The sequence below is a fragment of the Miniopterus schreibersii genome, assembly GCF_964146895.1.
Source record: "Miniopterus schreibersii genome assembly, chromosome: 8".
Classification (NCBI taxonomy): domain Eukaryota; kingdom Metazoa; phylum Chordata; class Mammalia; order Chiroptera; family Miniopteridae; genus Miniopterus; species Miniopterus schreibersii.
Window position 1 is genome coordinate 4,309,467 of NC_138109.1, and position 26,276 is coordinate 4,335,742.

Here is a 26,276-nt window from a genome sequence, read left to right on the forward strand (position 1 = left end):
AAATTCATCTGACATCAGAAAGCTAAGGATTTGCGGGAGGATCCCTCTAGTCTGCCGTTTACCCAACCGAGTGAGGACATGTCTTCCCCGAGCATTAGTGTGCTACTTTGCATGTAGTGCATTTAATGAATGACTGCTACATGAATATTAACCACGTACAGCTGTTCAGTCTCACTCTGCACTACCACTTTCTCCACAATCTACATACCTCCCCCAAAAAAAGTATGGGCACAATAAGTGGCTAAATTTATTCAATTATTCTGACCATATCTTTGCCAATTTGATAAGATTGAAGATCTTCTAATTAATAAAGGATATTCTATATAAAAAATTAGCACATATGTACAAATGTTGAGGTGGTTTTTCTTGGAATTCTGGAAAGAGAGGAAGCCCTATCCAGTGACTAAGGGTCAGAATGCATGACAAGGTCAGTCAGGCACAGTGGAAATTCAAACATTGACCCTGAAATGCAGAAAACACTGGTCCTAACGGCATTTTCTTCCAAATCAGAGCAAACTATTCCATGGTGGCTACAACACAGGGGAGGACGAGGACATTGCCATAAATCCCACCAACGTTTGCTAACAACTTTAAAAAACTTATCTAACTCCAGTTTGTCTTTAATCAGTCATCTGTCTCAAGACGATCAAATGTCGAAATGAATCAAGTTAATATTACCCACTGCTTGCCTAAAACAGACGGGCATTCACCATCACCCTGGGTGGATTCCCATTCCCCTGTTGAACGTACTGGATTAGGGAAGACCAGAAGGGGAAACATAGTTCCTTCTGTGGCCAGGTCACGAAGAAACAGTCCACCCAACCGGACTAGAAGCAAGGAAGAATTTCTTCGAGGAAGGGATTCTGCTAGAAGTTTTACATCTACAAAAAATAAATATAAGAGTTGATACTATGCCATGACAGCCTAAAGTGTTTTAGAAGTATTAAGTATAATACTTTACAGAGGACTATTAGATACATGAACTATTTTTCCTTGAAATTAAAAGCCAAGAAAAAACCCTATCTATATGTCTATGTACATAAATCTATCTATATAAATATAGGGTGTTCTAAAAAAGTGTGTACACACACTTTGAATAATTATAATGGCAGTGTGTATTAAAATATATTTCATTTTCAAAACTGAGCTATCTTCAGCTGTTAAAATGTGTATACATTTTGGGGGGACACCCTGTATATAAGAAATATCAGACACTTCCTAACAGAATGACTTTTAAGCAGAGCACTTTACAATTAAGTTCAAGCAATCTGCTAGGTCCATATTAAGTTTATGATACCCCAGCTCTCAAGACTATAAAGTCAAACAAACTGGCTTTTTTTTTGTCATCTGCCTCTAAGCTATACTGAGAAACCTCAGGTAAGTGGCTATTTTATGAACTGGGGGGAAAATATTTGTGAGATGTAAAAACCAACATCTGGGTCCTTATTTATACACCTTTAATTCAAAGTCACAAGAAGTCAAATACAGTTCTTCCTCATTATTGGCCGATTCAACATTGGTGAATGTGCCTACTCACTAAAATTTACGTGTAGCTCCCAAATCAATGCTCACTGTGATTTCAAGGATGCGTGCAGGGCAGCAAACAATCCGAGTCACCTGACGTGTGCGTTCCCCCGCTGAGGCTGAACAACGCTCTGCTTTGCTGTTTCTGCTCATACCGTACACAGTGCCCTTTTCATAGTCTACTTAGTGCCAAGGTTTTTGCATTTTACTGCTTTTTGTTGATTTCACTGCTCAAAATGGCCCCCATGCACAGTGCTGAAGTGCTGTCTAGTGTCCCTGAGCACAAACAAGCCATGATGTGCCTTACAGAGAAACTTGTGTGCATTAGATAAGCTTCAAGCGGGCGTGAGTTACACCGCCGCTGGCCATGAGTTCAGTATTAACGAATCAACAGCATATGTTAGATAAGGTGTCTTTAAACACATCACACATCAGAAAAGGTTCTGTACTGATCTGTTGATGGATGTTATAGCCAGAGACTCCAGGAAGCTAACCGTGTGTTTCCCCTACGAACAATGATCACAACAACTTTCCAGAACAAAACTACCCAAATAATGAGATTTAAGTGACACAGGCACACAGGGGGCAGTACCTGAAAACTCGAGCTGCATGAAAGCACTTTCCTGGGTTTGAGGAGTGCCAGGCTCCTGGTGTGACAGACTCACGGTGCCGCGCTGTAACTGCAGGTTCAGCTTGGCAAAGACATGATCTCTCCTGGTGTACGTGTTCATGCAGGAGGCGTCCGCAGCGGGGTCAAAAAACTCCTCGGTGCCTACTGTGGGGAAGAAATGACATTAAGAAAATACATGGGAAAACTTCTGAAGCACAACCAGGCACACTGATCACAGTCATGGCGACATTATCTACTTTCCCTGTTTTGGAAAAGAACTCCAAAGTTGTGGGTGACTGTTCTACTCATTAATGCAGAACAACTCAACCATTTCATAAGGCCCCTTACCAACTTATTCACAAACGGGGAAGATGCTCAGGATTACGGTCAAGTATAGGATAAAGCCATGCTGCCCAACACAGTGGAACAAGGTTCTCCACCTGCACTGTCCAGGACAGTGGCCATTGACCATGGTGGCTCTGGGCACACCTGGCCCGCCTGGCATATGTGACTAATGTGGCTAGTGCGACTGAGGAAGTGAATGTTTTATTGTATTTAATTTTTATTTATTTTTTTAAATATATCTTTATTGATTTCAGAGAGAGGAAGGGAGAGGGCGAGAGAGAGACAGAAACATCAATGATGAGAGAGTCATTGATCGAGCCCACAACCCGGGCATGTGCCCTGACCGGGATTCGAACCCCGATCGCCTGGATCCTAGGTCGATGCTCAACCGCTGAGCCATGCCCAGCAGGGCTTGTATTTAATTTTAATTAATTTAAGTTTAAACAGCCATCTGTGACTGCAGAAACCACACTGGACAGTGCAGTCTGAGAGCAGCTCTGGACTAGTACTGGAGCTTCAGAGTTTGAAACTTCTGAACTTTCTCAAATTTAGTTCTAGTCAAGCACTGTCACTCAGATCTACCTGAAACTGTGCTAATGTTCAAATTTGGTAACAGAGTTGCAAATGAAGTCTTTCCAAAAACATCCTCTCTCCGCCTCTATGAGCATGAGACAAGCTGTTTTATAAATATCTTTTTTTGTTTATTTGTTTGAAAAAACTCTGGGTCATTTCACAAGTAACAGACAAATTATTAGAACCAAGCACCTCCCTTCACTGCAACCCCGGAGGCTAACGTGAAGGAGCCCCACCTTACCCAGGATCTCTTCAGGCGTCCACTGCTCATGCTGCTCTGCTGACAGCCCCTCGACTGGCTTCCCAGACCAGCCACCCCAGCCAGGAAACCAGGACTGAAGATACTGCAGCATCCCACTGCCAGCACCGGCTCCTGGTTCTCCAGGAGAGTCTCCTGGAGAATCAAACTGAGGCTCTCGCAGGCTCTGTGTCAATCAACAGGGTGCAGTATGAGGACCCAAAAGACAGAAACAGCTGCGGCACGCCACTGAGAATTTTCTGCCCCACCCCCCACCCTGCCCCAAGCATAAGTGCATCAGAGCAGAAGTGCTCGGAGCGTGCTGGCTCTGAGCATGTCTTCTCTCGAAGACTCCTTACCTCTGCCAGCTCCTCTTGCTTGTGAAATCGTTCATGCACCAGCTCACGCAAAATCTTCAATTCCTCAAAGCTCTGTTCCTCTTCAATCCGACATATTTCCTCCTGTTTCAGTGAAAAAACAAGCAAACAAACAAAGCAGGTGTTACAGCTCCCGAGAAACTGGACACTCTCACAAACCACTCACTACACATTCTGTGAAGGTGCCTATCTGGTCCCCAACACCTCCACTGAGGGCCAAGAAACGCTGAAGATAAACAGCAAGGTCCATGGTTGCTATGTTTCTGGTTTAGATTCTTGATTTCTGAGATCAATGGTAACTAGAGGAAGCAAAGAACAGCACTGGTGGGAAATAGTAGCACACACAGGTGCTGCTGTGACATCCTGCACACTGCACAGCACAGAGTTCGCAGCGCTTTCACATGCATTCTCTCGGCTGAGCAAGTAGGTGACTGGTTACCATTCTGCCCACTTCAGATGAGGACGCTGGGACCTAGCTCACACGGGACGTGTGCAGGCTCCTGCCCCTTTGTTTCACGTGGCACATGTGCAAGGAAGTGGTCACTGTAATTTGTTTCATGCTGGTTAGGAAAGAGCAATGGCAGCCAGCTACCATTCTGCAAAGGTGCAGAAGACACAGTTAGCTCTCCCAAGCTGATCTGATGCCCCGACAGTAGGGAAAGGAAATTATGTGCGTTTACTTGCTCACCTCAATTATAGTTTAGATTTTTCTCTTCCTCCATGACTTTGCCAGTGTATTTAAGAAAACCACCCAAAACAAAATGTCTGGTTTATTCCATCCTTTCCATAAGGATCCCATGTCAGTAACCATGCCTCACACTGGTGAAAAGGCATGAACAGGTGAGTGAGTCATGGCTCAGGGTACTGGCAGGAAAGGTGAGAACACCTAGGGTTTCAGCACTGAGCAGTTACCACATAGTGGAGTGCTCTTATGGGCTAAATGCCCCCCCCCAGTTCATATGTTGAAGCTTTAACCCTCAGTGTGATGGGATTTGGAGACAGGATGTTTGGAAGGTAATTAGGTCAGTCGAGGCCGTGAGGATGGGACTTCATGAGGGATTAGTGCCCTTACAAAAAGGAAGGTAAGATCATTTGAGCACACAGTAAGAAAGCAGCCAGGAAGAGAGATCTCACCAGAACCCAACCAAGCCATCACCTTGATCTTGGACTTCCCAGACTCCAGAACTGAGAGAAATAAATGGCTATTTTTTTAAGCCTAGTCTATAGCATTTTGTTATAGCTGCCTGAGTTAAGACAGCTGCTAAAGGGAAAGTAATATTCCTTTTTCTTGGAAGGGCTGACTAAAGAAACAGAGACAGCACCTGAGCAGAAATATTAGGAATAGTCTAAATTGCTTTGCAAAAATTGATGCTCACAAAACTGAAACAAATCCAGGAGCAAAGCAATCAGCAATCCCCACTCCCTTCCCTCAGGAGACAGAGGCAGACAGACTAGAGCAGGGCTAGAGCTGTCCCCCAAGCAGTTCTAAGAGTCTCTAGCCCTACAATTAACTAGAAAGGCTCACCCTCACCACCTACTTCACCTCCTCTGCCTAGCTTCTACCTCCAAAAACCCCAAGGTCAAGCAAATCAATCTGGTTTAGGGAAAATGTAGGCCAAAGCCTACAGAGATTAGCTACAGACTCAGAGGAAAAAAACAATGAAAAGAACTAGGCTTGGAAGAGACGCAGGTGGCTAGATGAAGAGTCTCTGAGAGCCTTGCACTGAGAGCGGGGTAGGAGGGAGTGGGCATGAAGGCTCGGCAGGACCATGGCCACCTTCCCCTCCTCCCAGCCCATGGCCAGCTCTCCTCTAGCAGCAGGTGGAGGATGCTTCTGGCCAAGCCGAGGCCACGGCCTTCCAACACGTTCTCACCCTAGTCAGACTGACTCCTACTCTACTTGTGACATTAAGTTCCTTAGCAAGGGTCCTCTTCACTCCACCTTCTTCAGCCTTTGAGAGCAACATTCTCACCCTCTGAAGGCAAGACACACAAGACAATAGTCGCTCACCTTGTCGTCTGCAGACAGCAAGCCTCCTTTTAATTTGCTGAAGTATTTATCAGTATAGGACACAGCGTCGCGGGCGCGGTGCAACAAGAAGTCCCAGGTACAGCGTGTCCTCTGCTCTCTGATCTCATGCAGGTTAGCATTAAGGGCAAAATACCACCACTCTCGGCAGCTGAAATATTTCATAACAATATCATTACTTCTTACATTAAAAGCAACTAAAATGCTGTCAACCCAGGGCAACCCACCTAACACCACTCCTCTTCTGAGATAACTTTCCTCTTGTTAGCCATCACTTAATGCCTCAAACTCATTTTAATATTGGGCTAAACTCAACATGTGAGGAAATCTACATCACATAATAGATCCTCAATTTATACATCAAAAATAACATATTCCTCAGTTGGCCTGAATTACTCATAGTATCAGCCCCCTCCACTGACAAGTGGAGGCTGGAAGGTCAATGTCATCATAAGATAATTACCAAAGATTTGACTACTAATGACTTTAAATGGACTACTTCAGAAAAGATATGGAAATACAAATGATCTAAAGCAGGTTTAATATTGGATTGGTCCAGTTTATTACTGCAACATGAAAAGATTTATTTTCACTACAGGAATTATAAAGTGTACTATGTAAGTGTCGACCAAATAACCTGAGAGAAAAGACATAGGGAAGTAGGTCCAAAGTATCAGGCCCCACCACAGCAACCTCAGTCTACCCGCAAAATCAGACTGAGAGGGTCTTCTCACTTCCACCAAACTCAACCTAAGGCCAAACTCGAGTCACCAAACCAAAAGACAATCAGAATATCAACAATGACAAACAACAGAAATGGCATTTTAAAGGCCAGAAAAATTTACCATACTTTTATCTCCAACCATGAGTAAAGAACAGTGAGGGGTATTTCTGATCCATGTACAAAAAACCAAAATGCTACAAAATGCATTTCACATACAACTGAGAGCCCTTACTTCTCAGAGACGGCCACTCTGGGTTTCCACCTCCGAAACTTCAGCTGCCTCTCCTTTCGTTCCAGCTCCTTGAGGAATCCCATGATTTGCCGGTATTGTAGCTTTTATTAGAGATTAAGAGGTACTAGGTTAGAATTGATTTGTTTCTTTTACCCAGTTAAGACATATATCTAACAAGAATAATTCATATCAGTCAATCCACTGACCTGAAATCCAGTGCAAACTGAAAGACCAAATTTCAGCATCAAGTGGCATTTCTCCCAGGACCCTGACAGTTAAGTACTGATATTTACTGTGCTCTTATACACTGCCCAGCACTTAAAAACATCAACTCAGAACTAATCTGAGACCAGCCCAATTCGACTGTACTACAGATGATGGGTTCTACACCCACTACAACTTTGAGCACAACTTTTTGTGCCTTCTTTCCCACAGGGGTACTACGAAGTACTGAGATTCTTCTATGGATGTGCTCCTGCACCACGCGTCCGACAGTGAGAGCATAAACCACCGGGGACGATGGTGGTACCTGGGAGAGTTTCAGGGGAATGGTCTCCAGCTGGATGTCACATTCAAAGCGGGGAGTGTGCCGAGACCTCAGAGGCTCTTTGGAGCAGTTTCTCCTCAAAAGGGCAGATGCACACACGGGCTCCAAGATGTAGTGATGGTCACGACTCTCCATGCTCTTGCCCATGGCCTCCTGAGGGTTACAAGAACCTCTGTCATTATGGCAAGTACTTTTAGGATCAAGTTACATGTCAGTATGTATATTACCTCAGAATCCACAAACAGGATAAAGCTGGGAAGCTAAAGCTCCAGAGCTTTTAAAATGTTTATTTATATTTTTTATTAAGTAATATATTCAAGTGGTTTAAAATTTAAAGGCAAAAAAGGTAAAGTATCTCCTTCCCACCCCCATCCTCCAGCCACCTAACTGTCCTCCCCAGAGGCAACCAATAATATCAGTTTCTTATGCAATCTGCCAGAAGCACCTTGCTACGTACTCAAATCCACAATTTTCTGGTTTTGTAACCATTCTTACATAAATGGTATCTATCCTGTTTTGCCTCAGTTTTTTAAATGTAACACTGTATCTTAGAGACTATTATATATTGATCTTTGCCCTTATTTTATAGTTGCATACTGTTCTACTGTATGGAAGCACAGTATCATTTAACGAAACTAGCGAAATGAAACCATTCCATGTGATAGCATGCAAGCCAAAGATAATCTTGGGGGGGAGGAAAGGTGAGTCCTTTTTCTCTATTTCACTTAAATCACCTACAATTTCTTTACAAAAGATTAAACTGAGATTTCTGTAAACCTTCACAACAGTAATACTTTACATCCAATGATTTATAGTGACCTCTCAGTATTTCTTAAAGAAATGTCACCCGAGGTGAAGTGTCAACATAAACACAGGAAAGCGCTTCTTTAAGAGTCGTATCTGGTGCCTTGGTCACTGAAACTCTGAATGCCTAGTACGCCGTCGCTAGAAGAATGGCTACAGTGACAGCATGTTTGATGCATACAGTGGAATACTACGCAATAATGAGAAGCAATAAACTAGAAGTATAAATAGCAACACTGATCAATCTTAAAAGTATAGCCTAAAAAACATAGTGAAAATAAGAAAATGAAGAAATCTGTAATGCAATATAAATGTAAAACATACCCAAAACACTATATATTGTTCAGTTACATGCACAGCAACACACCTGAGAGTGGGTGCCTACGGAGGGGGGTATGGGAACGGGACTCAGAGATGCAGAGAACAAAAACCTGGAGGACAGTGACGCCACACCACTTTATTTACTTCAGTGTAGTGTTGCAATAAGGCTCTCAGCCAGAATCATACCTGTAACTCCACCTGAGGCAAATCCCCCAATAAAGTGCAATCGACATCCCAATAGATGCTAAACTCTGCCACATCTAATTGCTTTTTCCGCATTAACTTCTGTACCTGAGGTAAGACAGACAGGGAAGAGAACAAGATGAGTATATTCATGAATTCACTCATTCATTCAACAAGCCATTTGTGAAGAATCATGCAGCAGGCACTCTGCAAGGTGCTGGGGATACAAAACTAGATTAAAGTATGGTTTTGCACCCCAGAGTTCAAGTCCAGCTAACTGGGGATACAAATATGCAAACAATTTTAATTAAGCAGAGGGAAGCAGTGGGAGAATATGTAAGATGCCATGAGCAAACAAGGAGAAAATAGCACTGTGTGAATATCAAAGATGTGTTAGTTTCGGCACAGGGCTGGGTAAGAGTAAAGGACTGGGACACATTTCAAAGAGTATGGCCAACAACACGAATGCCTGGTAACTCCAGAGGATGGCGAGTTTGGTAACTACAGCACTGCTCGTGTGGTGTGGGGGCAGTGTTCGTACATATGTATGAACATATTTACAGTGGGAGTTAGTTAAGTAGTGCAAAAAGTAGACTGGATGTTACAAGGTATACTAGGTTGAATAGTTTCCTCCCCCAAAAAATTCATGTCCTCCCAAAACCTCTGAATGGGACCTTATTTGGAAATATGGTCTTTGCAGATGTAATCAAATTAAAATGAGATCATACTTGATTAGAATGGGCCCTCTGGTACCCTTAAAGGGGAAAAAAACAGACACCCAGGGAGAAGGCCATGTGAAAGGAGAGGCAGAGATTGGATGGTGCATCTCCAAGCCCACGATGCCAAGGCTACCATCTGAAGCAAGGGGAAAGGCCTCCAGGGAGAATCTACTCTGCCAACTTCTTGACTTTGGATTTCTACCCTACAGCACTAGAGAATAAATTTCTGTTGTTTGCAGTCATCTAGCCTGAGGTCATTTGTTATACAGCCCCGGACACTGACACACTAGGTAGGAAAGGAAGTGTATGCCACACCACAGAGCTCAGAGCTCATCCTTTGTCACAGGGAGCCCTGAGGGTTTCAATGCAGGTTTACACCAGGACCAGGTATGTGTTTTAGAAACAAAACTCTGGCAACAGTGCAAAGCAGAGCTCCCACCCGGTGAGCCAGAGAAAATGAGTCGTGTGTCATGATAATGAGCTAGTTTATAGGCTCAAGTTCCTGTTCAGAAGTACTTGGTTACTCTAAGCCAGCCACCTCCAGCCCGCAGCAGCCACATCCATTTGCCCCCGTGTCCTGTACAAATACTGCCTTTGTTTTCTGTGCTGTGATGTGGAAAAGGGTAGGAAGCGTTGGTACAGAATGAATCAAGAGCCTGGGATGGGAGCAAGGAGGTCACAGAACAGGATGTTTTATCAGCCCAGGCAGAAGCTGACAGGATCCCGACCTCAGACAGTTGCAGTGAGGACAAGAGAAGAGCCACATTTGAGACACGTTGCAGGAAAAATTGGCAGTACACTGTGATCAAATGGATGTGGAGTTGAGGAATAAAAAGTGGAACAAGTACAAAGCTTCTAGAGATTAGGGTGGTGGGTAAGAACATATGCTCTGCAGCAGGGATGGCAAATGTTTTCTGAAAAGGGCCAGAGAGTAAATACTAAGGCTGTGTAGACCACACAGTCTCTGCTGTAACTATTCAACTCAGCCACTGTAGCACAAAAGCAGCCTTAAAAGATACCTAAACAATGGGCACTGCAGTGATTCAATAAATCTTTATTTACAAAAACACAGGCACAAATCTGGCCCACAGGCCACAGCTTGCCAACCGCAGACCTAGAGCTGATGCACCCTCCCCTCAGCTCTCTGCGCCTCAGCACCCTCAGCTGTCCACGAGGATAACAGCGGTGGTGAAAAGTAATGAGGATACAAGGAACAAAATCGCACAAACACAAAGCATGGTGCCTCACGCAGAAAAGGGTCACAAGGTGCTAGTTTTCATTTGTTTGTTTGGACCTTCAGTACATGTTAGAAAATAAAGGAAAAAGTTGGTTTCAGTGGAGCAAATTGGGCAGATGGGATATCACGGGATCATCTGGGTTATGACAAGGCTTAATGCCCTAGAGGCGTCTGTATCCACAGGTAGTTAAAGACCATGAAAATGAAGGTCATTCGGGAGCTGGAGCATGGAGTTCAAGAGGAAGCGATCAGCAGACATCCCAGGTGGTAGCTGAACCTATGAAACGGGGTGAGTTTACCTGGGGAGTGCGCATGGTGCGAGAAGAAAACCGAAGATGACAGCCTTTCTGAACCTTGGGTTCTTCATGCATGAGATGAAAGGGGCTGCGCCAACATTTACTGAGGAGGAAGTAATGAACGGCCAGAGAGAATTAACCGTTCCCCAATTTCAGCAAATTAGATCTTTGCATACAGGCAAGACACATACACACCAGTGAAAGGACAGGGTGGAAGAACACAACCTCGTTCACACGAGACAAAAGGCAGAGCCCCAGACTCCCTAGAACTATGCTTTCTTCCCGGCTCAGTCATATTTCATACTCACAGGCTCATTCACAGCATTCTGCATGGACACATTCTTAATACAGATGCCAAATGCAAAAGGATGGGAAGGATTGGTAATACCATCTTCGAAGCGCAAATGAACATCTTGAATTTTTAACTGCAAAGGGGAGAAAAAGAAAAGCACATTTAGACAACTGCTATGGGTAGACTGCTACAGGCAGAAGTCACACTGCCCTGAGCCACACGAAGTAAACACAGCTGGCATTTTATGTGAACACATCACACACAAAACCAGTGCTCTTCAAGTTCCTCAGTTATAATCACAAACTGAACAGTAACAGAGGGCTACAATACTTTCATTACATCAACTCAGAAGACACCTTAAAGACACACTAGAAGAAAGTAATACCACTCTATCCAGATAACTGATAACTGGCCCTCCCTCTTTTATGACATCTCAGCTTTGCCTCTGAGTCCCTGCACCTGGACACAGGGACACCAGCAGGGCATATACACTTTGTGCCTATTTGCTTCTTTATTTCCCCATGCCCCTGGAGGCAAGCTACTGAAAAGGCATGCTGCTTCAATGAATTAAAAAATAATAACAGAAAGTGAAAAGAACACACAGAATGGGAGGAAATATTTACAAATCATGTATCTGATAATGGACTAGAATTGGAATATATAACAAAACTCTCACAACTTAACAATTAAAAGACCAAATAAACCACTTTTTAAATGGGCAAAGGATTTGGATAGACATTTCTATAAAAAGGATATATAAATGACCACTAAGCATATGAAACGATGCTCAGCAAATCAAAGCCACAGTGAGATATCACCTCACACCACTAGTGTGGCTATAATCAAAAGACAGACAGCAACAAGAACGGAGAAGGAAAACTGAAACGCTCCTACGTCACTGTACACTATAAAACACTGCGTCCACTTTGGAAAAGTTTGCTAGTGCCTCAAAAAATTAAACATATAGTTACCAAATGACTCAGCAATTCCACTCCTGAGTATGTGATACTCAGGAGAACTGAAACATAAATTCACACAAAGCCCTATACATGAATGTTCACAGTGGCATTATCCACAGTAGCCAAAAAGTGGAAATGGCCCAGTGTCTCTCTGCTGATGAACAGATAAACAAAATGGGTACACCCTGAGAACTACAAAAACTCTCGGAAGAACATTCTGTCCAAACCCCTGCCCTAAGAGACCTGACCTGATTTTGATGTGGCTTCCTGCTGCCTAAGGCTGTGTCCCTGGGATAGTCCAGCCCCTTTCTGAGTTCCTCTCCGGAAAAGCTCAGGGCTGTTTGTTTGTTCTAGCCAACACCTGACAATCAGCCTCTGACCTCCTTTTCTTAAAGCATTTATAATTGCTCTAAGGGCTTACAATTGTGAACATATGTGTGTGTGTGTGTGTGTGTGTGTGTGTGTATATATGTATGTATGTACATATGTATATATGTATACACACACACACACACATATATATATATCTCCTACAACTCAAGGCCCTGAAAAACAGTCAGCCATTCCTTTGAAATTTGATCATCAGATAGGCCAGGGCCTCGGTCTCCCAGTCTCTGTGCGAGGACAGAAGCCTAGCTAGCGGGTGCAGCGAGCCTAATCACACTTACACTGATCAACCTTTATAATTTTTCACCGGAGCCTCCCGCACTCACACCCTCATTCTTCTTTTAAAAGGCCCAGTCACCTCTGTGCAAACTGGAATGGAATTCTGTTCTTTCCCTTCTACCAGCAGCTACTGTCCCACTTTGTTTATCTTCGACAAGCCATATAAGGAATAGAATATTCAGTCATAAAAAGGAATGAAGTACTGATAGATGCTACAATATGGATAAACCCTGAAAGCACTATGCTAAGTGAAAGAAGCCAGCCACAAAAGGACACACACAGTATGATTCCATTTATATGAAGTGTCCAGAACAGGCAAATTCATAGAGACAGTAGATTTGGGACTGCAGGGGGCTGGAGGGAGAGAGGAACTGGGAGTGATGACTAACTGAGTATAGGGTTTCTTTGGGGAATGATGAGACTCTTCTGGAATTAGATAGTGGTGATCAATGCACAATTTTGAAAATGTGCCAAAAACATTAGACTGTGCACTTTAAAAGTATGAACTTTAGCCCAGCTGGTGTGGCTCACTGGTTGAGCGCTGACCTATGAACCAGGAGTTCACTGGTTCAATTCCCTGTGAGGGCACATGCCTGAGTTGCAGGCTTGATCCCCAGTAGGGGGCGTGCAGGAGGCAGCCAATCAATGTTTCTCTCTCACATCGATGTTTCTCTCTCCCCCTCTCCCTTCCTCTTTCCCTGAAATCAATAAAACCATATTTTTAAAAATTAAAAAATTAAAAAATATGAACTTTATGATATGTGAACTAAATCTCAACAAAGCTATTATTAAAAATAAAACGAGCCCAGTCGGGCGTGGCTCTGCATCGACCAAAGATCCAGGAGGTCAAGGTTCCATTCTCGGTCAGAGCACATGCCCAGGTTGTGGGCTTGATCCCCAGAAGGGGGCGTGCAGGAGGCAGCCGATCAATAACTCTCTTATCATTGATGTTTCTCTCTCTCTGTCTCTCTCCCTTTCTCTCTCTGAAATCAATAAAGATATATTCTAAAAAAATAAAACGAAAATAAATTTTTAAAAATCAGTAACAGCTTAAAAAAAAAGTTAACTTCCTGAAGTAGAATTCAAAGCAGTTACCTCAAATGTACCAATCTTTTCATCAAAGTTATGAAACCGACGACTTCAGACTATTTAGGGGGAAGTGATATACCTGTGTCACCCAGCACTGCAAGAACACCCTGGAGCTAGTAGGTACAGGCTAACTCATGACATTCACAAAAATGGACTCTAATCTAGTTTTTGAGGACAAAACAAAACTGTAATTAAAGGGAGAAAGGTGGGCAATAGCCCCAGCACTGACACCCATCAAGCTGCCACCAGATCCATCAGTGAGATAAATAGCTTAGTGGGCTGTTCACAATTCAGTCATCAACCAGAAACCATGCATTGACCTCTCTCATTTTACAGATGAAGGAACTGAGATCACAGAGGGTATGTGATTCGCCCTGAAACAATAGTCATGGAGGCTTAGGTGACCTGGCTACTCAGGAGCTAAGTCCTTTAGCAAGTGGGGCTCCAACATTCAAAAAGAAAGTGAAGTGAAATGTAAGTGAAACGAAAACTCCTACTCACACTAACCAAAGCAAGAAAAACCCGTGTGCCAGAGCCTAGACCTGGGACTTGCTTTTCAGGTTTTCCCTCTGGCACCGCCTAGAAAAGGGCACACCTGAACAGTCAGCCCTATCGACAGAGTACACCCTGTATCAGTGAGACCATGAGAACCTAATAACTAAGAAGTGAATACATTTAAGCCTGAGAAATAAATCCCTCTCACGTTTCTACTTTATAAAAGTCAGTAGGACTTACTTCAATATTCTCCACAATTCTCGTAACTACCGAGGCAGTGACTGAATACCAATAGGATTCCCCTTTCTGCTGGCGTTCGTTCTACAAAGAAAAGAGCCAGTGTTAGCCACGGCCAGTGCTTTGCTCACACCAAGACTCTCAACACGGTGCTCTTATGGGCCAAAGGATTTCTGCCTTGCCTTCCATTTCTCCTCCAGGGCTTGAAGCAGAGCTTTCTTGCGTTCTCTTTCCAACAGTTTCTCCTTTTCATCATTGAAATCTTGTATTTTTTCAGGGGCTCCAATTAAGTGAAGGCTGGAGATGGAGATCACCCAAGGGTCCACATGGGGGCGATAAAAGGGAATCTGAAGGGTTACTTTCCCAATTAAACCTAGGAAAAAGAAAGTCTTGTTAAATGAATGCCTTTACACATTTTTAATTCTTTCTATTTTTCTGTAGTCTTATAGATTTCTTGAAGGAGCATTATTACTTCTACCTTTTTTTAATTTAAGAAAACAGGCAACAGGTCCTCGTATTTGTGAAGCAATTGACAGTTGTGTGAGATCGGTATGAATTAGGCACAATAAACTGGAAGCTGGGAAAAGTTCACTGTGACTTTACCAGAACCAATGCAAGTGCTCTCCTGGAAACTACCTCTTCCCCAGCTGGACTACATCTTAAATTTCCTTGGGGTGTCTTTCTTCCCACAGCACCTGCACAGGACCATGGGCACAAAACTCATTTCCTGTTCACTATTAACCTGCTGGTTGCTAAGTACTTACTAGGAGTTACAAGACTTACAGTATGCCCAGTCTTGCACATACCCACTGAAACACAGGTGATGCTGCCCTGGCACTCTACCAAGGAAGAATTCTGATTCTTCCTGAGAACTTGGGCTGATGAGAGAGCTAAAGAGCCTGGGAGAATTGTGATACTTATTTCCCAAGTTCTACTATTTCTAGCCAAGCCTCCTAGGACTCAAGCCTTCTTTAAACTCAATTAATTAGAGGCAAGTCACCAGTAAGGAATAATGCATAAGAACATCTGAACTATCCTCATGGATCTCAGAGATCCGCCCCTGAAAGCAGCAAAGTTATCAGAAGGTGATCTAAAATTCAAGTGGAATTGATCTGTTATACAGGGGTGGGAAAAGTAGGTTAATAATAATAATAAATACTAATACAATAATAAACCGTTCTGCATACTCACAACTGTAAACCTACTTTTGCTCACCCCTGTATTTAAGATAAAAGAGTATCATTGACAATGGTATTTTTAATGACAACACCAAGTGATCAACTGTGTAATCCAGTACCAAATTAAGAAATTTGCAATAATGACAAAAATATTTTAATTTGTAGTTTATCTAAAAAAATAAGTTTTTAAATATTTAATAAAATTTATATAACTGAAACATACCAATTTTCACAGCAAAGAATTTTAACAATTAGTACACAGTTGCAATTCTAACTAAAATTAATTGGGGAGAGAATACATAATATTCCAATAATTATATGACTGCAAAATATAACTTCAGTTAGGTTTTAATTTTTGCAGCAGCATAAAAATTTTCATTTTTGCAAAAATATTAGAAAACATCCATTTTTCCCCAGAGCCTTCAGTAACTCCTTTGGAAGTGTCATCATTCTTGAGAGCTTTCCTTCAGATTCTAATGTGTCAGTGCCTCTGCTTGTGCCTCGCAGGTTCACCCACCACTTGAACTGCCTTCAAGAAAGCCTGAATCTTTTGCAAGGTTTTTGATTTGCATCATACTTGCATTTTATTGTAATATAAGTACTCCAAAATGAAGGAAAGACTGACTGATATCAACAGGCTGCTGATGAATGATGAAGGGTGCCTGGATAGAGACTAATTTTATAAGTGGTCATTCAATAGAGAATATTTCTATTCCAGAACAATTCTTGCTTCCTCACCACACCTCGTAACTGCAGGACTCCTATATAATTGCAAACATTTATTGAGTGCGCCAGGCATCGTCCTGAGTAATTTTAATGTATTAACTCAGGTATTCCTCTCAACAACCCTTTGATGTAGGTACTATTACCGCCCCATCTTAAGGACAAGGAAGCACACAGAGTTGTCAGGGAACTTACCCAAGGTCACACAAACAGAAAATGGCAGGTACAGAATATAAACCCAGGCATACTACCCCAGAGCACACTTTCATACAATGGAGTAACTCTCTCTGAAATATTTATAATGAATTCTCTGAAAATAAAACCCCCTGTATCTAGAACAGAAGTTCTCATACTCTAGTAAACATAATAATCACCAGAGATGCTCATTAAAAACCCAGGTTGAACAACACACACTTGGAGACTCTAATTCAGTAGGTCTAGAGGCCACGGGACCTCCCCACCACCCCTTAAGGCCACCCTTATACTCGTGGCTAGGGACCATACTTAAGATGGATCTAAACTCTGCACTTCCTACCCTGCCTCTTCCTGGTCAAAGAGTGCCCAACTCAGTTCCAGGTCCCAAACAATGGACACTCAAAACTGTCTCACTCTCGTTGGTCAACATACCAGCTTTGACTTCAAATGGCAATTCCAGTTCTTTCAAGGCATCTTTCTTTAAAGGCAAGTTTTCTAATTCAACAGCACCTAAAAAACAAAAACAACATCATGTGATTGCCAGAGGGGAGAGGGGCTGGGGAACTGGGTGAAAAATGTGAAGGAATTAAGAACTACAAATTGGCAGTTACAAAATAGTCATGGGGATGTAAAGTACAGACAGCACAAGGAACACCGTCAATATTGGAGGAGCACTTTGTGAAGTGTACGACTGGCTAGCAACTATGCTATACACCTTAAACTAAAACAAAATAATATGGAATGTCAACTAAAATTGAAAAATAAAATAATAATAATCAAATAAACGAAAACATCATGAACTGTTCATCCAACCAATGCGGCCGATGCCTACTCTGTGTAAATCATAGGTTAAAGGGAGCATTTTACAACTAGACCAGAGCTACAAAAGCCATGGGTGGCACCACCACCAGCCTGTGCTTCATCTATACTAATCTCCTGGCTCCCACTCCAACATGTACGTAACAGCTGAAGTTTAGCAGCAGATGAAGGGCTTAGGCAGAGATCTAACTTTTTCTGTAATGAATCAGATAGTAGATATTTCAGGCTTTATGGTGTCTGTTGTATATTCTCCTTTTGGTTTTTTTTTCACAAGCCTATAAAAATGTAGAAGTAGTTTTCAGCTCACAGGTGGTATCTGGCCAGCCGGCCAGTTTGCAGACCCCTAGATTAGGGAAATGTTCACCAGGGGACCATTACATCCAAACCTCCTGGGATGCAATGCAGGCTCCTGGGCCCCCTGCCAGAAATCTCTAGGACTGAAACACAGAAATTTGCGATTTGAACAAGTTCTCCCTATCTACCCCAGCCCCCCGAAATGGGTGTATTGCACATATCTAAGAGCCAGTGAGAGTTAAATAAAGTTGGTCATCAAAAGGAATTAGACTCTGCCCAGCTGGGCATAGCTCAACAGTTCAGCATCGACCTCAGATCCAGGAGATTGTGGTTCGATTCCCGGTCAGGGCACATGCCCAGGTTGCAGGCTCGATCCCCAGTCGGGGGCATGCAGGAGGCGGCCAATCAATGACAACTCTCTCATCATTGATGTTTCAACTCTCTCTCTCCCTCTCCCTTCCTCTCTCTGAAATCAATAAAGATATATTAAGAAAAAAAAAAAAAAGGAATTAGACTCTCTCTTCCAGAGGGACCAGCTCTGCTGGTTCTCCTCTGCACCTCCACTTGCAGGTGTAATAACCAGGCAGAAGGCAAAGCAATGAAGAGGACCACCGCTTTTATAATGACTTAAACCAAAAAGTACAAGATGCCTCTAAGAACAGTCTAGATCTCTCACCCTCCCAGCTACGGACATCATTCATTCACACATATATACCAATCGCTGTCCTTACTAGGCACTGTGCTGGCCACTGGGATTATAAAAAGAGAAGGCAGGGTTCCCATCCTCAAAAAGCTTGGGAGACAGCCATCATTTTACAAAACTGTCTACACCACACAAGGCAATTTCTGAGCCACTGAAATCTGTCTGATACATTATTCTCAAGAACAAGCAGTACAGACAACCACCACCCAGCAGCCATTCACTAGTAAGGGAGTCCAGAAGAAAGGTAAGCAAGGCTTTTCCTCCAAAGACAAACCAATGCAAGGAACTTGATTACTTTCCCCTCTAAATGACTGTTCAAGACTTGTGCATACCTGGCTTCTAAGGAAGTACTCAGAGCCAGCAATTTGGCAGATTCTGAGCAAATAGAGCCAACCAACTTATTTCTTAGACTGTTGCAGGAATATCTTTCCATATGAGGGATCCACATATCTTAAGACTAACCAAAAGGAGAAGTTAATAACCCCAGAAACAAACCGTATTTCCACATCTGGGGAGAAAATAATCATAAAGGGGGGAAATATCATGAAACATGTTCCTTATCATTTGAAAGTGACTTAAAGGGAGGAGGGTCTGTAGTTTCCCCTTTTGAAGAGAAGCATTTGCAATCTGACCCACTGGCCCTACTTTTCAATACCCAAATCAGTCACGAGGCAGACGGCCCTAGGTTTCCTTGGCTGCTGTACAGCCTGGAGAAGTGGGACGAATTGTAGGCAATCCACACCATGAAAAATCGATGAAGCTGAAGCCCAGAGAATGAAGGAGGCGCTCTGGGAAGGAGCGGGACAGGGAAGAACGAGAACTGAGGACAAGGGCAAAACAGCAGCTGCTGTTCAAGATCAAAGGCGTACCACTTCCCCGTTCACTCACACAGGCGCCCACAACCAGCCCTGCTGGCAAGGGTCCCTCCAAGGGCCAGGCCCTAAGGCCCAGTGTGGTGAGTACTTTATAAATGATAATGTTGTTCATGTATCGCTAGATGAGTAATTTGCAGGCTTATTTGTGGATGTCTCTCTCATCCAAAAACTCATCTCAGATTAGCAACAAATCTAGTCCCTAGAAGGGGGGTGAATTTGGAGACTGTCATTTCTCTGTAATTGTTAATAATTACGGAATCCTCTTCCCTTCGGGCCCAGGTCACTCACAGAGCCAATCTGAGACTCAGAGCTTATAAAAAAAAAAGGAGGGAATCTAAGCTTTAGGTTATAGATATACCCACAGATATGCCCGCGGCCCAAAGCTCCGACTCCTCGACATGGCGCTGGCAGCTGCTCCCTTCTGGCTCCAAACATGCCCTGCAAGTTTTCAGCCTTCTGCCTCCACTCACATGCTTCATTCTACCTGGAGTACCGTGACCCACCCGCACCCCTATCAAAATCCTGCTACGATCCACTCAAAAGCTACCTCCAAAACAGCTTTCCCAGAGTCCCACAGACAGGAGGAATGGCTCCCCTCCTTTGCACCCCACTGCATGATGCCTAGATGTCCAAGAATAACAATTTAATAGGTAGTGCCTTGGATTACCGTGTAATTTCTGTCTCCCCAATGGGTTAACAGTGAGCTCTCCAAGGGCAAGGACTACAGAGATGGAGGTGCATCAGTAGTAGTAGTAACAGTAGTAATAATAACAGCTATCATTTAGTAAGGACTCACATGTGCCAGGCACTGCATATGCATGATTTGGGTTAAACCTCACAACGGTATAAGGAAACACTGTCATCTGCTCCATTTTTGAGATGAGAAAAATGAAGCTTAGAGGAAAAGCAGTTCACTTAACACTCCTAGACCCGGTGGATGGCAGCGCTAGAACTCATACCAGATCTGCTGACCTCAGGTGGCAAGAGGGAGAGGGAATGAAGGGGAGGCTTAAGTAACTTGCTCACAGCCACAAATAGCATTTACGTGGTGAAAGCAGGGTTAGGATCCTACGCCTGAGCTCTTACCACTTCTACTGTCTCCCCTTTCCGTATTATTCCGTAACATAGAGCCTTACCCAAGGCAGGTGCTCAGCAAGTGTTTGTTGAATGACTGAATGAGTGAAATCTTACACAAGTTACAAGATATATTCTATCTAAAACTGCTGAGATTAGGAATCTGTTATTGGTATGGGTTCTATGACACATCGTATGCCACAGAAATTTCTATTTATTCTTTTATTTGGCAAACATCCTCTTACCATTCCCACTGAGAGAGACAGCTCCTTCATTAGCAAGGCTACAGTTGGCAGTTCTCTTTTGGGGCCCTGTTACCTGCCCTGTGCAACCTGGTTAGCTTCCCAGTGTGTATGAGAACTTCAGTGAGTTACCAAAGAGGTGAACCTGACACGACTACTGAACTTTGAACACAGCCTCTTCCCGGACACACTGGTCACTTTCGCTTTGCACTTAACTGCTCCCTTCTAAGGATGGGAGGACAAGCAGCAGGAGGAGATTAGGAAAGAACCCAGTTCTGTTTCCAATGAAGGGAAGGGAGTGGGAGGTGTGACCATAATAGCTCCCTGCAGCCACAACCATTTTACTGGTTTAGACGGGTCAGAAAGACCTGGGAAGCAACAACTCTGGGGACAGGTAACCACTGGCACACTATTCTCAGACTGCACCACCAACTGTACCACTGCTACCTCCACTAGCCTGTCCTGATCCACTTGCCAAAGCTCACGCTCCAGGAAGCTGAGGTTTGACCACACCATACTGGAGGTCTGTCCTCATAGGAAGACGACTGTCCTCCTCCACCCAGTGCTTCTATTCTACAGGCTTGCAGGCTGACTTTATCTCTTTTCTCTAGATTTAGTAAAGGGCTCCAATTTGAGTTGCGCAAAGAGAACTTAAAGTAAAAGAAGGAGAAAAAAAGCAGCTTTCCATCCCCCACATCAAACTGCTGGACACATTTACCAAGGGTAGGCCCATAAAAGCTAAAATGTCTCAAGCTTTTTGTACTTTACTACTAAGCAAGACAAGCCCTCAGAAATTCTGTCGAACACGTCACAGGAACATAATGTAAGACCTCTGCCAGGTGCCCATGAGGAGCTCCAAATGTCGCTCCCTCTCATCCTCACAGCAATCCTGCAGGAGTACATCACTCTCGTTTTCTGAAGAAAGTGAGGCTCCACATTTCAATGACTTGTTAGCACAGCTAGTAAGTAACAGCACGATTCAAAGCCAAAGCCACTGCTACTGTCACTACATCATGCTGCCTCCATAAAGCTTCAAAAGGCTAAAAAATTAACTGGGGTAAGGCACAGTCACCAGTAGTATAGTTTTTTAAAAAATAATAATAATATTTAATAGTTCCCTAAAATCTACAGCAATACAGCTACATACTTAAGTTACTCTGTGATAATATTCAATGTCATATGCTAAAAAATATATCCTTTTACACATATTTCATAAAAAGCCATCTGAGGATCATGTTTTATTATTCTCAGTACAGCAAAAAGAATATAGGAAGTAGAGGGGCCACCTGCAAAGGAATTCTCTACCAAAGAGATACAGGTACTCACCTTTCAGAAGCGCGACAGAGAGCTGGTCAGTGTTCAGGTTATTGACGTATTTCCCCAGATAGGTATTAAGAACCCAGGCTACAAGCCCTTCCAACATGACTATATCCCCAAGACAAGGTGTTTAAAAATCACAGATCATTCTTCATTTCTCTCTCTCATGGTCACAGAAGAATCTATGAAAGAAAAAAAACAGGAAATCAACAGAAAAACCAGATGATTTTTTAAGCTGATTTTTCCTACTCTACTTTCCCTAAAGGTGGAAGAACACAAAGTACAGGTCTAAGAAAACATGGGGTGAGAGGCCCCATAAGACGCCCTGTTAGTAAATGGAAGACCAAACCAAGACATCTACGTTTTGATGCAGCTGCAAGAAACAGTCACTTAATTTACCAAATATTATCTACACTTCAAAGTTGCATATCTTTTCAATGTAACTGATCATTAAACTGCTTGTTTTTAGTGACTCACTGTAGGACTAGACTGTCCTGATCCCAGGTTCTCATCCAGGTGTGATCTGGCAATATCTAGAGACATTTCTGATTGTCATGAGTGGGAGATGCTACTGGTGTCTAGTGGGTAGAGACCATGGATGCTGCTAAACTTCCTACAATGCACACATAGCCCCCAACAGCAAAGAATTATCTAGTCAGTATGTTAACAGCGCCAAGGCTGAGAAACCCTGTCCCAGACTAAGGCAAAAATGCATTAAGAGGCTATATCAACGAACTTCATGTTCTGCAATGATCCTCTTTAAGCCTTCTGTAACTCAATCTGCAAATTTGTTCATCGGGATCATTTGTAAAATAATATAAAAGGAAGGGAGAAGGCAGTGGTTTCTCCCCCTTCTTAAATGTCCTGGGGATGTATTATTGGTACCTGATGCTGACATAATGAACTGTCCTAGACAGTAATTACACACACCAGAAATCCTCTGGTTGCAGCTGTAGTATTGACATTCCCTACTAAATTACTACTGCCTATCGTTAATATTAATAACTGGTATTTATCAGTATCACAAAAACATATAGAGAGATTTTTAGTATTACAAAAAGTTAACATGGAGACACCAAAGTTTAAATGGGTCCCGACATCGCTTAGCTAGCAGGTTCCAATTAGAACTGTGATCTCCAAACCTTGCTCTGAGGGAAGCAGGTCAGACACCAGCCCACCACGCGGGACACTCAGATTTGCTCTGGCACCCATCCCACTTGGAACCAGCCCTGTCAGGATCCTTTCCAAGCACTCTGCCCCTCCTCCAGTGATTCATCTTCGTGCCAGAAGAGACATGGATCCCAGCAGAAAGGCTGCCACACCCAGCCGGGACCCGGCACACCAGGCCCTGTAAGAGCTAACCCCCAGGAAAGACCTTCGTTTGCCAACAGCAGTCTTGGGCTTCCAGACAAAACTAACTTTAATTTGTCAACAATGACAGTAAAAATGAATGAGTAAATAAACAGCATTTGGTGAAACACGAATTTCTTCCCAAAGATGTTTTCTTTTTTAAAGATGAATCCTGTGTAAAACTAGAAATCGGCTAAAGATTATTGGATACACTTATTTAAAGAACAGGTTACAAGAACAATGTTTTTAAAGTTGTGTTGTTTTTTAATCCTCACCGGAGGACATGCTTTTAAATTAAGAAATGTTTACGAGTCTAAGTAAAAGAAACGTTTCTTTAACTTTAAACAAGCAGATCTGTGAGAACAGCATGGGAACCTGCCTAACCGAGTCTTGTTATGCAGAGCTGCAAACACACACCGGCAAAGGGCCAGGCCAAAGCCAGAGGACTCCCGATTTCTGAAGTCCCTTCCACCGACTTCAGCCCCACCTGCTGCAACACACTCTGAGGTTCCAACTACAAACGCTCTCCCGTCCGTTTGTACACAAGCTCAGGCCCTACCCCCCTCGCCCTGAAGGCGCCAGAAAGCAAGGCACGGGCTGAACCACGGGGCGAGAGGCGCTGCGAATGCCCGGGCTAAGGGTGAACCGCGACCCGAGCCGGAACGCACCGGCCCCGCGGAGCCTCCAGACCGGGCTTGGGGCCGCTTTCCGCGCATTCCCGGGGGAACCCGGTGTCGGGACGGGCCGCCAGGCCGGCCGGGATCCCGAGGGCTTGACCCATCGCGGGTGCCGGGCAGCTGCCCAGCGCTAACCCCCAGCTGGCCGCCCCGAGTCGGTGGGACAGGTGACGCCGGGGGTCAGCGCGCGGCCCAGGGGCGGACGGACAGCCGCGCGTGACCTTGAGCCAGGCCCCTCCCTCGAGGGGCGGCCAGAGCCGGGAGCAGGAAGGACTGGCAACCGGACCCCGGCGCTCCACCCGGAGGCGGCCGGGCCCCGGGAGCTGGGGGGGCAGGGGGCGGAGGCCAGGCCGGGGGGCCGGAAGGCGGGGCTCCCACAGCCCCCCGCCGCCCCCTCTGCTCCGGGGGTCGCAGACGCCACCTCCCAGGGAAAGCCTGGCGGCGCCGGGGCCCCGTACCTGGGAGGAGGGGCTCGACCGGGCGCGACCCCGGGAGTCGAGGGGCAGTGACAGGTCTGAGGCCTGGGGTCCCACTGCAGAGCGTGACCCCAGAAGACAGGTGGCGGGGTGGTTAAGACTCTGGGGAACTGACGGGCGCCCCATTCCTGGGTGTGAGGTTGGGGGGCCCTCCTGGAGACCGAGGGTCCGGGAAAAGAGGGGCACTGACACCGCCCCAGTCGCGGAGTGACAGGCTGCGGGACCCCGGGAAGGGTGTGGGGTCGCGGGGGGCTCGGCCTCCCCGGCACACGGACGCCGGGTCCGGGGGGCTCAGGCGGCCCGAGCCCGCGGCGGGGGTGCCCGCGGGGCCTCAGACGCCGGGGTCCCCGGGAGGAAGGCAGGCTGCGCGCCGTCCAGGCTCGGGCGCCCCAGGGCTCCCGGAGGATGTCCGACGGCCGAGGGCCGGACGCCCGGCCCCGGCTCCAGGCGCCGCGCTCCCGCCGGCGGGCCCGGCCCCCAGGCCTGAGGCGGAGCCCGAGCTGCCGCCCGCCGACCCCCGCCCGCCGACCCCGGCCCGCCAGCCGCCTCAGCCCCGCCCTGCGCCTCCCGCCCCGGCCCCGGCCCGGGTCCCGACCCCGGCCCGTACCTGCCGGCGTCCCGGCCGCCCGCCCAGTCCCGCTGCGCGCCGCTTCCTCCCGGCGGCTCCTCAATGGCGCTGAGGCGGCGCTGCGGCCGCCCCGCCCCGACCCGCCCCGACCCGCCCCGATCCGACCCGACCAATCGAGCGGCGCCGCGCCGACGCCTGGCCAGCCGAGCGCCGAGTCATCGAGCAGGCGCCCCCTGGCGGCGGCCGCCGCTCCTGCAGGGGAGCGCGGGCCGGAGTCCGGCGCGGAGCGCGTGGGGCGCCGCCCGGGACGCTCCCTCCCGCCACCTAACGCGCCCGCGGCCAGCTCGCTGAGTGGCCCCCCGGGTCTGCTAAAGCCGTTTCCCCGCTTAAAACGGCTTCCCCCTTAGACTTAAAACCCAATTCTTCACCGAGTTGACACCAAGAGCTTATTGGGGGTGGTCCATTCCTGCTCCGGCCACTCTTTCCGGCCCGCTGAGCCTCAGTATCCTCCAGTGCCTGCCCCAGGGCCTTTGCGCTGCCCTTCTCGCCACTTAGGGGGTGCTTCCCCCTCCTCCGGACCACTGCTGCCCCAGGAAAGATAATGCAAACCACACAGTGATTGTAAATGTACTGAGTTTGGTACATTTTTTAAAAAAAGAGAAAAAAGTGAAGTTAATTCTTTTTTTTTAATATATCTTTATTGATCTCAGAGAGAGGAAAGGAGAGGGAGAGAGAGACAGAAACATCAATGATGAGAGAGTCGTTGATCGAGCCCACAACCCGGGCATGTGCCCTGACCGGGAATCGAACCCCGATCTCCTGGATCCTAGGTCGACGCTCAACCGCTGAGCCACACCCGGCCAGGCTAATTCTATATTTTATTTTATCCGATATGTCCTGAATGTTATCTCAACCTGTAGCCAACAGAAAAAAATATTAATGATATACATTAGGTTGGTGTGGGTTTTTTTATAGTTTTTTTAAATCTAGAGTGTATTTTACACTTACAACACATTTCAAGTGCTCGGTAGACGTACGTGGCTCGTGGCTACAGAGCAGCTCTGGAGAGTCAGAAAGACAAACCCTTCTGGCCTCAAACGTTCCTGCTCCCGGAGGATTCCCCTGCTACCCTGTCCAAAGTGCCCCTCACCCACTCACCCTATTGTATTTTTTTCACAGAACTTAAAGCTCTCCTAGGTTATCTTATTTATTGGTTGATACATGTTGTCTTTCCCCATCCTAAATGTTCCCTGAAAGCAGAGATTTTCTCTCTTTCACAAATGTTTCT

General features: G+C 45.4%; 1 protein-coding gene across 4 annotated transcripts in view; it reads right to left on the minus strand.

The window, feature by feature from the left end:
• Positions 1-25,130, minus strand: part of VPS13D (vacuolar protein sorting 13 homolog D) — a 214,031-nt gene extending 188,901 nt beyond the window's left edge. For all 4 annotated transcript variants that reach the window (XM_081143839.1, XM_081143838.1, XM_081143837.1 and 1 more), the window contains exons 1-14: positions 25,028-25,130; positions 21,927-22,099; positions 17,026-17,103; positions 14,680-14,870; positions 14,501-14,581; positions 11,068-11,184; positions 8,511-8,615; positions 7,182-7,352; positions 6,653-6,753; positions 5,679-5,847; positions 3,650-3,751; positions 3,294-3,477; positions 2,117-2,299; positions 751-881 (exon numbers count right to left, since the gene is read on the minus strand). In XM_081143839.1, the coding sequence (XP_080999965.1) occupies positions 751-881; positions 2,117-2,299; positions 3,294-3,477; positions 3,650-3,751; positions 5,679-5,847; positions 6,653-6,753; positions 7,182-7,352; positions 8,511-8,615; positions 11,068-11,184; positions 14,501-14,581; positions 14,680-14,870; positions 17,026-17,103; positions 21,927-22,023 (1,710 nt within the window). In that variant the 5' untranslated portion in view covers positions 22,024-22,099; positions 25,028-25,130. The remainder of the gene's footprint in view (positions 1-750; positions 882-2,116; positions 2,300-3,293; positions 3,478-3,649; positions 3,752-5,678; positions 5,848-6,652; positions 6,754-7,181; positions 7,353-8,510; positions 8,616-11,067; positions 11,185-14,500; positions 14,582-14,679; positions 14,871-17,025; positions 17,104-21,926; positions 22,100-25,027) is intronic.
• Positions 25,131-26,276: the final 1,146 nt, after the last annotated feature.